The 10,494-nt window shown below is 52.6% G+C and overlaps 1 protein-coding gene across 1 annotated transcript in view; it reads left to right on the forward strand.

The window, feature by feature from the left end:
• Nucleotides 1–10,494, forward strand: part of BIN3 (bridging integrator 3) — a 29,842-nt gene that overhangs the window by 14,555 nt on the left and 4,793 nt on the right. Inside the window, exons 7-9 of the mRNA XM_029964579.1 lie at nucleotides 7,423–7,564; nucleotides 9,594–9,667; nucleotides 9,766–9,826. Coding sequence (XP_029820439.1) covers nucleotides 7,423–7,564; nucleotides 9,594–9,667; nucleotides 9,766–9,826 — 277 coding nt within the window. The remainder of the gene's footprint in view (nucleotides 1–7,422; nucleotides 7,565–9,593; nucleotides 9,668–9,765; nucleotides 9,827–10,494) is intronic.

Here is a 10,494-nt window from a genome sequence, read left to right on the forward strand (position 1 = left end):
GGGTGTTTTCTCCAACCTCCTGGCTGCTCTCCAGGCTTGGCAATTCTCTCCAACTTCCTAAATTTCCACTGGCCTAGAACACGATATTTCCTTCTTCCACTCCCCTTCCTGCCCTCCAGCACCTGCAAACCATCACTGGGTGCCCTCAACCAGCTCATGTTTCGTGCTGGGGAAGCTGCACCTCCACAAAACCCCATCCTTCCCTTCCCTCCTCCTCCCTCTGTAGGTGCATCCCCGGCCAGGAACATTTCTGAGGAGCCCAAGGGTCCATTTTGAGGCTAATGAGATGCAGGAGAGAGAAGTGCAGAGTTTGCACCTCCCCTCGTCCTGCTGGCAAATAAAACCCCAGCGACGTTTCTGGGATAAAAGTTCCAGATTAATGAAAGCTGCCTTGAGGAGCTCTTCTCATTTCCAGTTAGGTATTCCTTCCCCTCGCCCAGGCAGCTCTCCCCAGCCTCTCCCAAATTTGCTTTGACCTAGAAAAAAAGGCTTTTTTTTTTTTTTGCTCCAACAGCTGCACTTTATTACATCTTCACTGGTGGTCTTTTATAGTTTATTAGCCAAAGAAACAGATAAGTTTAATCCAGACAATTATCATTAGTGGTAATATATTGTAATCAGAGGCACATGGGCTGTAAAATCTCCATTCAGTTGTCCAGGGACTGGAGTTTTCAGGCGAATATTGGGGAATTTGTTAAACCATGTTGGAAAAAAGCAGTAGTAGATTTAGAGGGGGGGGGTGGGAGGAGGTGGAGGCTCGTATTGTTTAAATCCTTCTCCTTCTGGGGACGGAGGGTTATTCATAATTTGGCTTTTCGAGCCCCTTGGCTGGGAATTACTCATTTATTTTCGGGGAAGGAGCAAAGGCCCAGTGAGAATACTGCATATTTCAGCGGGTGGGTTGGGCAGGGAGCTGGGCAGGGGCGGGAGGGATCGGCTCCTCTTTGGGACATGCCTGCGTAGTTTCACACCAGATCAGCGGATTCTGGGGGCAAAGAGGGAGAAAAAGCAGCTGTTTCTTCCTTCCCCTCTCCCAGTTCTTCACTCTGGCTTGGGTGAGCAGCCAGGGCAGGGGCAGGGATTGGTGGTGTCACCTTAGTGCTCCGCGTTGTGCGTCCGTGTTTAAGGGAGGAAGCGGCTTAAAACCAGCCAGGTGGTTTGGGGATCTGCAGGATTTAGGGCCTTTCACGTTCAGAGCTGATTTTCGGGGCCGCAGGGTCTCGATTTAACAGCCTCTGTCTGAACCTCCCCAGGCAAGGGGGTGTCATGGTCACCTGGCACGGTCCTGTTCCCTTGGCTCCGAGCATGGAGAGGTTTGGCCATGGGGTTGTCGTGGTCACTCCAGCATGGCACAGCCCTCTTGGAGTGCTGTCCAGCTCCCAGAACCAGGGAGGCTTTAGCCATGGGAATGTGGTGGTCACCCTGACACAACATCACCCCCTTGGAGTGTGCTCCTGCTCCTGAGAACGATTGGCACATGATCCTGCTCCCAAAATTGGAGGGGGTTTGGCCACAGGGATGTCGTGGTCACCCCAGCTCAGTATCATCCCTTTGGAGCATTCTCCTGTTTCCAGAACCGGAGAGAGCTTAGCCATGGGAATGTCCTGGTTGCCCTGGCACAGTATCATCCCTTTGGTGGGTACATGCTCCCAAAATTGGAGAGGTTTTGGCCACAGGAATGCCCTGGTCAGCCTGGCTTTGGCAGGGGTGACCCAGAGGGTGCTGCCACCCGGGTGCCACCACCCAGGGGTGTGTGTCAGCCCCGTGAGACATCCTAGAGGGGGGATCCAGCAGCAGATCGATGTATAAATTCAATTGGAGCGCGTGGCATCCCCGGCGAGGGGATCACCCCCTTCATCCCATCACCCCACCATCCCATAAACCCCATAAACTGCCTTTCCTGCCCGAAGCCGATCACGGGCCACGAGCAGCTCCAGGGGTGCCGGGACCGGAAGCAGGAAAAGCCGCTTTCATGTCCTTAACGAGCCCCTAATGAGGATTTGGAGGCCAGAGCAGCCACATGGCCCCTGCGCCGCCTAATCCCCCTCTGTGCCGCTCCCCTGGCCCGACCCCCTCCGGCCTGTGCCTTCTCCCTCCCCTCGGAAGGGCTGGTTTTAATTTCCCCCTTCCTGGTGGGTGGACGGGACGTGTGGGCACTGGCTGAGGAATGGCAGGAATCCCCTGAGCCGTCCCGGTGCCTCTCCCAGCTTCCCATCACTTTCTTTGGCGTCTGATGCTCCCCAGCTCTGTTGTTCCTTTTTTTCCCCCCCCGTCCAACACCAGCCCCTTTCCTTTAGCTTTTATTATCCAAGCCATCATCTCTAAAATAATGCCATAGGGAAGAGCCACCTGTGTGCCAGCCTCGTCCAGCTCCCAGGCTGCCAACAGGAGCGTTTGAGACACTTGAAAATGGGGAAAAATAAAGGTTTCACCGTTATTTTTTTCCCTGTGCCAAAGCCCTGGCACCTCTTTCCCATTGCTGGCTCCAAAAATGGGGGCTGGAGGGAGCCGTGGGGCGAGGATTTGGGATGGAGAGGGCGAGGAGAAGAGCTGCAGGCAGGGAGGTGACAGGATGTTCCCGCTCCTCCAGCGTCCCCACCATCCCCATCCCAGCAGAGAGGTGGGAAGAAGTTTTCAATTTGCAAGCCCCAGGCTTGTCAGCTGGGCTGACAAACAAACGGATCCAGCGGTGCCAGGAATCCTGGGGGGCACTTTTATCTCCCGTGGCAGCGTCTCTCCAGCCCCATCCTTTAATTACGGGCAGCCGAAGGGAGGCCGGCGTGGAGACGAGGTGGCAGCGTGATTTATAATTCAGAGGACGGGGTGATTTAGATGTTTTCCCAAGGATAACCTGTCATCCCCAGAGGAGTTCGCCGGCAGGTTCCCCCTCTCCCTCCCGTGGCAGCAGGGAGATAGTAATTTGTATTTTCTTTTCGTTATCCCTGCGTATCTCCCCTCACCTGCTCCTCTTAAGCCGCCTGGGCTGTAATCCCCTCTCAGCAGCCTTCCCTAAAAAGTGACAGGGAACAACAGCAGCTTATTCCACAAGCTGCTTTCGTGGCTGGGGCTCTAATACCCCCGTGCTGCTGTTTTACCTTCACTTCACCACCTATCCCTCCAAATTTTACTCGAGTCGGCTTGGATTTTTCTTTGTTTTGTGGTAAAACAAATTAAAAGTCGAGTAGCAGAGGGGATTTGGGGCTGCTTGTGGCCGTCAGACCCCCTCATTCCATATGGAATGAGCGTAGGGAGGAGGACAGTGCTGGGATTATTGACAAGGTTAGATATTAGGAATTTTTTTTTTCATGGAAAGGGTTGTTGGAACAGGCTGCCCAGGGCAGGGGTGGAGTCACCATCCCTGGAAGTGTTCAAAAAACGTGGATATGGCACTAGGGGACACGGTTTGGTGATGAACATGGTGGTGGTGCTGAGCTGGTGGTTGGACTGGATCTTAAAGGTCTTTTCCAACCTTAATGATTCCTTGATTCCATGATAAATTCTCGCATCTGCTCCAGGAGTTTCCCCTGTGGATCTCACAGTGATAGGGATTGTCGCCCTTGCTCCATGTGGTGGGGAGTAAAACAACCAGGATTTGATTGTGAGGCTTCCCTGTGCCTTTCCCCAGCTCCCTAAAATCCTGGGATTAGTTGTTCAGGCTCCATTTCCAGGGGGGCTGGTGCTGTTTGGGGGTTTCTCCCCTCCCGTGGCACCGAGGTTGGTCCTTGGCCCTCGTCTGCCACCAGGAGGGTTCACACTCCTCAGCCAGAGGCTTTGGAAAACATCTTTGATCCCCGGGGGGTTGTTCTTGGAGGGCTTGGATGTGCCTGGGGATGGCAGGAGCTCTGCAGGCGCCTTTGTGCCAGGCTTTGCACCAGCAGCATTTGGAAATAACATGCATGGGATGGTTGGGAAGGCACTGGGCCGACATGTGAAGTGATGAAGCCGCAGGAATAACTTGGCACTGGCACGAGCCCCTATCTCCCTGTCACCCTGGGATCGTATTTCTGTCCACACAGGGAGAAAAAACCTGGGCAGGACGTCAGCATGGGCAAGAAACCTGCTGTCTGTGAATCCCAGGGGATTTCAGAGCTGCTGGAATTTAGGTGGAGTCGTTCCTTCAGGAGCTGGAGGCAGCTTTGCCTCAATCCACAGCAGTCCAAGGAAAGGAGCATCTTGCCCTGTTTGAGCTGAGCTAATCCTGCATGAAAATTAAACCAAGTGGCCTGGCTGGCACAGGGAGAGCTTGGTGGGCATGGGAAGAGCTTGGCTGGCACGGGGACAGCTTGGTGGGCATGGGAAAAGCTTGGCTGGCACAAGGACAGCTTGGTGGCACCTTGGTGGTGTCCAGAGGAGCCACAACTGACCCAATCCTTCCTGCTGGCACTGGATGTGAAGGATCACCACGCTGACACAATGGGGAGTGGGTTTAAACTAGGAAAGGGGAGATTTAAATTAGGTATTAGGAGGAAATCCTTCCCTGTGAGGGCGGCGAGGAGCTGGGATGGAATTCCCAGAGAACCTATGGCTGTCCCATCCCTGGAAGTGCCCAAGGTCAGGTTGGAAAAACCTGGTCTAGTGGAAGGTGTCCCTGCCTGTGGCAGGGGGTGGAACAAGACGATTTCAAGTCCCTTCCAGCCCCCAAACCATTCCATGATTCGATGATTCCCAGGAACTCAGGACTCCCCGAGCCGGGCACGGCTGCGGATCCAGGGAGCTGAGCCCCCCCCCTTCCCTCTGAAATGCAGCGTATAATCTATGCATTAAAATTCCTTGTGAGACAGTAGTTGCTGTGCCTACACAGTCACAGCCTCTTCAGATGCAGCCCTGTAGATATTTTACAAAGCTCTGCCGGAGCTCGGTGTCCTCCCATCACGGGGCTGCCAAATCGCTCCCGGTTGATGCCGGGAATGAGAAAGGGGAACAAAAAAAAAAAAAAAGAAAAAAAAATCAAAATCGAGCCTTTTTTCCCATCTTTAAAAGCCAGATTTGACTTCAAAGTGAATGGAAACTGCGTGGCTGATCATCTTCCTGCGTCCTCGCTCGCTGCTTCCCCGAGCCAAAGGGTTTGCTCTTCCCTGCGGGTGGAAGTGGATGGGTGTGGATTCTCCGGTGTCTCGTGGCTCTGTGAGTGCAGGAGCACCGTGGATGTGCCAGGGGAAGGCTGGGCCACCGGGAAAACACCACCAAAAGCTGGGTTTAGGTGCCAGCAGGAGGCTCAGTGGTTTTGGGACGTCTCTTAAAAGTGTTTTCCAGGAGCTGGTGGATGCGCGGGAGGTGACAGCCACATCCAGGACGTGCTGGGTGGTGACCACCTTGCTGCACAGCAGAGAAGGGAGGATTTCCCAGCCTCAGGCCATCTCCTGTGCTGTTCCCATGCCTGGATTCTCACTGTGGAGGAGCAGCTCAGCTCTCCCCCGTGGCCCTCATTCCCTGCTCCTGCCCTGCTTTAGATCCGAGGGTTTGTGTCCTTCCCAAACCTCCCTCATCAGGGATAGAACATCAAATAAAGCCAAGAGAGCCCCTGGCCTGGTGGGATCCATCCTTTCCATTGTTAATAATTAGGAGAAATCCCTGCAGAAGCTGCGACCTCATGTCTGTGCTGTTGGCAAAAAACATCCACGCTGAGGAAACATGGTTTAAAAACAGCCCTGGAAGTGCTCCAGGCCGGGTTGGATTGGGCTTGGAGCCTCCTGGTCCAGTGGAGCATGTCCCTGCCAGTGGGATTGGAACTAGATGGTCCTTAAGGACCATCCAAACCCAAACCATTCCATGATTCTATGAAACCAAACCATCTTTTTATGAGACCTCTCAACCTGACCACCCCTTCCCACCCTCCGCGCCCTCCTTCCCTCCCATCCCTGTTCCTCTAACCCCTCTCCCGGCGTATTTTTGGACTTTATGAAGAGGTAGGAGATATTTTAGCGGGCCAGGAGCTGGTGAGGCCATGCCTGGAGCCCGGTGCATCCAGGACATGTCACCCATTTAAATATAATGGGGCCGTGTGGGACGGTGCCCATAAAAAGCAATGTCAGGGCAGAGCATCTGATCCGCCCTGGGCAGCTGGAGAAGCTCCCTGATGACTTTTCCAGGTTGTTCCTCGTGCCACAGCCCCAGTCTGTCGCAATAGCATCGGTCAGAGGGAGAATATCACGGGATAAATATATATTTGTATATATTTGCTCTGTGCCAAGCATGAGAGCCTTGGAGGGGGGACGTGCGGGGACCGGGCGGGATTGGAGGATCACGTCCCTCTCCAGCCCCTCAGCGAGGGATGCTCCACACAAATGCAAATATTCCCACTTCTCCCTCGCTCCTGGCGTTTGCCCTTTGCTCAGGGATATAAGTTTTTCCCTGGGCACCCCCCAGTCCAGCACATCAGCACCCTCCGGAGCGAGCGCGGCGGCAGAAAATGGGATTTTAATAGGGGATGGAACGGCTGGGAACACCCGTGGTTTCAGCTGAACCCTGGATTTAGGTCACATCTAAAGCAAATTACACTCATAAAGTGATGTTTGTGTCTTTTCTTCTTGCTAATGTGCCCCCCAGTCACTTTATATTTATATATATATATATTTTTATTTTTTTTTTAACATTTAAAGAGGTGGAAAAGCTGTTTGTTCCCTCTTGGAGGTAAAATCCATCACCAGGCTGTTCAGATATATTTTCCACCACCCATTCCTGGCTTTGACTCCCCCAAACCACCCTGTAAATTATGAATATTAAATTAATATCCCCGGAGGGAGCATCACCCGTTTGATACAAACCCACAGCCCAGCCCTGCTTCCCACTGGTATAATTCGATTTACTGGAATTTGGGAGACAAGAGCAAAGCTCCAGTTCCTGCTTTTCCCTTTTCTGTCACGTTCAAAACTATTCTCTCTCGTCTCCCCCGTCAGATGTTCGTTGTTGCCTCAATTTGTAACACATTTTAATGACACGAATCTTCCCGTGGCCTGGCTGATTGTTGGATGCTGTTAATCCTTCTGGGAGGAGGGGTCAGAGCTGGGTTTGCAACCCCAAAATTGCAAAAGTAGCAAACAAAAAATTTGCCCTCCCAAAAATTAAAAAAAAAAAAAATTAAGCGAAAGATTAAAAAAAAAATCCCCCCCCCCAAAAAAAACAAATTAACAAAAAAAAAAGAAAAAAGAAAAAATTAACAATAAAAGAGAAGAATGACCAAAAAAAAAAAATGGCTGCACTTAATATTTCGTATTTATTTTTTCATGGACTTTTTATTCAGCTTCTCTGCCTGCTCATTCCCTTTCCAAAGGGGGATTGGGGAAAACACCACATTAATTAAGTATATTGTGTGGCCATCACAGAGCCCTGGAATGGTTCGGGTGGGAACCTGGCCCAGGGTGCCTTGGGCGCTTCATCCATCCAAAATGTGCCATCCCAAGGCCTTTCCCATCCCTTTTCCAGGTTCAGCAGCGTGTTCCCCAGCCTGAACATGGCGGTGAAGAGGCGGGAACAGACGCTCCAGGACTACAAGCGCCTGCAATCCAAGGTGGAAAAATACGAGGAGAAGGAGAGGACCGGCCCCGTCCTGGCCAAGCTGCACCAGGTACCGAGAGGCTCACCCGGCATTCCCGGGAAAACCTGGGGAAGAGCTTTTCCCTTGGCACCTGGCCACCCGTGCACAGCATATGAACAGTTTGGAAGGGTGTCTTTTACCAGTGGGGAAAAAAAATCCCCGGGTTGATAATGCGGATTTTAAAGCGGAAGAGCCGCTTTTTACCCAGATAAAAGGGAATGTTTTCCGACACAAAACGGGATCAAAGCCCCCCCAGGAGCCGGGGTCGAGGCACAGGGGGGGGTTCTCCCCCCCCCCGACCTCCCTGTCTGAGGGAGCAGCTGGATGGGAAAAGGGACAGATCAGAGCATTCCCCCAGCTTTATGTTTCCCACCTGTTCCGAAAATTCGTCTTGGAAAAAATCGCCGGTAATTGGTTAACGGGAAGTTGTGCCAGATTTTTTTTTTTTTTTCCCCCCTCTCCTCTCTCTCCCAAATTTTAGCAGAATCACGATTAGGGGTTTGGGTTTGTTTCTCTTTTTATTTATTTATTTTTTTTTTGGAATTAAATCTTCCCCGGCGTTTCTCCACCAAATCTGTGGGCTTCCGACAGCACGTGGCCTGGTCCTCGGAGGAACAATTGATTCCCAGCATCAGAGAAAATGTGTTTTTCTGATGAGTTTCCCCCCCCAAAAAAAAATGAAGTTTTGTGTTAAAGAACAGCCCGAACAAAAGGCACCTCTGATTTAACAGTAAGCAGCTTATTTTGCTCAGCCTCGGTGACTAAAGCTGGGGCTGGAAAAACGGGAATGCTTTTGTCCTGGTGATTAAGCAGGTTTTAGTTATTTAATGTATTTTTTCCCCTTAATGAACTTCTGATCTAATTCTACTCCCCCCCTCAAAAGAAAAAATAATAAAACTTCACTAAACACTGCATGAGCTTAAACACCTGTGGGAGGGAGCCTTCAGCAATCCCAAACCCGGGGTATCCAAGAGGCCCAGATTTGATGGGAAATGGCCTCGTCTCATCCAGGTGTTTAATTACTGAGCTGCAGGTTTAATCAGGTATTTACTCCCAGTTCTCTGCTCTCCTTGAGCTCCATCCCTGGAGTTCCAATGTCCGTGGGGAACGATGAATTTGCCTCTGGGGCTGGGGCGATTTGAGGCTCTGCCAGCCCGGAGCTCTGCCCATTCCATCCCTCTGGAATTCTGTCCCTGTCCCCGGGAGCGGGGCCGGCGCCGTGGCCAGGCTCGGATGCCCTGCACCCCCCTCCCTCTGGAATGGCACTGGGATTAAGTGGCAGACTTGAACCAGTCTAATATTTCACAGCCCACCCCCTCCTGCCCTTTTCCACACCATCCCTGAGACATTTCCCTTTCTCCCCACGCTTCTGTTGGAAGGAGCCAGTGGGACACGCTGAGCTGAAGGTCACGGGCAAAAGGGGTGGTGGGGGCAGGATCCTGGGGAGATGGTCCTGGGAATTGCAGGGAGAGGGGACATGGCCATGGCCAGGGATGTTCTCCGGCCTGACTGAGCTTTAGGGATAGTTTTTGTCCATGTTTTTCCAAAGGAGGGAAGACCAGCTGGCTCAGAGCCTCTCTGGGTGTCCCGTGGCTCTGCAGGGTCAGAGCTTGGTTCCCACCAGGCTCCAGTGGATAGTCACTTGATCCCACCAGGCTCCATTAACTGGTCACTTGATCCCACCAGGCTCCACTGGATGGTCACCTGAGTCCCACCAGGTTCTATTATTCCATTAACTGGTCACTTGATTCCACCAGGCTCCATTGGATGGTCACCTGAGTCCCACCAGGTTCTATTATTCCATTAACTGGTCACTTGATCCCACCAGACTCCATTGGATGGTCACTTGGGTCCCACCAGGCTCTGTTGGATTGTCCCACGGTTCCCAGCAGGTCCCAGTAGCTGATCACCAGGTTCCATTGGACGATCCCATGGGTCCCACCAGGCTCAGGTCAAAGCAGAGCATTCCTCTGTCCCAGGGTGGCCTCTTTGAAGGCATTCCCAAAGGGAGAGAGTATTCCCAGGTGTCTGACTCACAGCCTCTCCTCTCCTCTGCCAGGCCCGGGAGGAGCTGCGCCCGGTGAAGGAGGACTTTGAAGCCAAAAACAAGCAGCTCCTGGAGGAAATGCCCAAATTTTACAGCAGCCGCATCGATTACTTCAAACCCAGCTTCGCCCGGTGAAGGAGGACTTTGAAGCCAAAAACAAGCAGCTCCTGGAGGAAATGCCAAAATTTTACAGCAGCCGCATCGATTACTTCAAACCCAGCTTTGAGTCTCTGGTCCGGGCACAGGTGAGAGGCTGTTCCTGCCTGCTGGGCACTGCCAGGGGGGAATCCTTTGGTGGGAATCCTCCTGCAGAGCGCCTGGCTGGGGATTCCACTGGGAGCAAGGTGCTTTCTCGCAGCAGTGCCTCCAGGAATTCCATCACCCCGGTGGGAGGGCACGGGGAGCAGTGGGATGGCTGGTGGGAGTTCAGATGGACCTTGGCCCGGCACAGGTGGTGCAGTGCTGGATAGAAAGGACAGCTGAGGGGAATTTTATATGGATCTGGGACACTCCTGGTACGTGGATCATGTCCTGTCCTGCAGTTCCAGCCCTGGCTATACATAATCCACTGGGATTTGATGGCTCTATCCACCTGGGCATGTCATCCCCTTGGATTTGTAGTCCTGAGCTCTGGGTTGGATCTTGTTGGAGGTGTTGAGATGCTCAGGGCTCATCTTAAGGGTCTCTTGTGGCTTCTGGTGAGCAGAGAGGAGGCTCCTGGGACGTCTCCACACCGAGGATTTGCAGGAAAGGAGTGGCCTAAATAACCCACAGCTTTCACTTCAATCCTCCAGCCTCCTTTGGGGACTTGCTGCTGCTCCTCCTCCTCCTCCTTCTCCCTTTGCCCTTTTCCTCAGGCTGGAGAGGGACAGGCTTGGGATCTAATCAACCTTTGAACCCCCAGCACCTCGTG

This window comes from Manacus vitellinus, unplaced genomic scaffold (genome assembly GCF_001715985.3).
Source record: "Manacus vitellinus isolate BGI_N305 unplaced genomic scaffold, ASM171598v3 scaffold_74_pilon, whole genome shotgun sequence".
Lineage (NCBI taxonomy): Eukaryota > Metazoa > Chordata > Aves > Passeriformes > Pipridae > Manacus > Manacus vitellinus.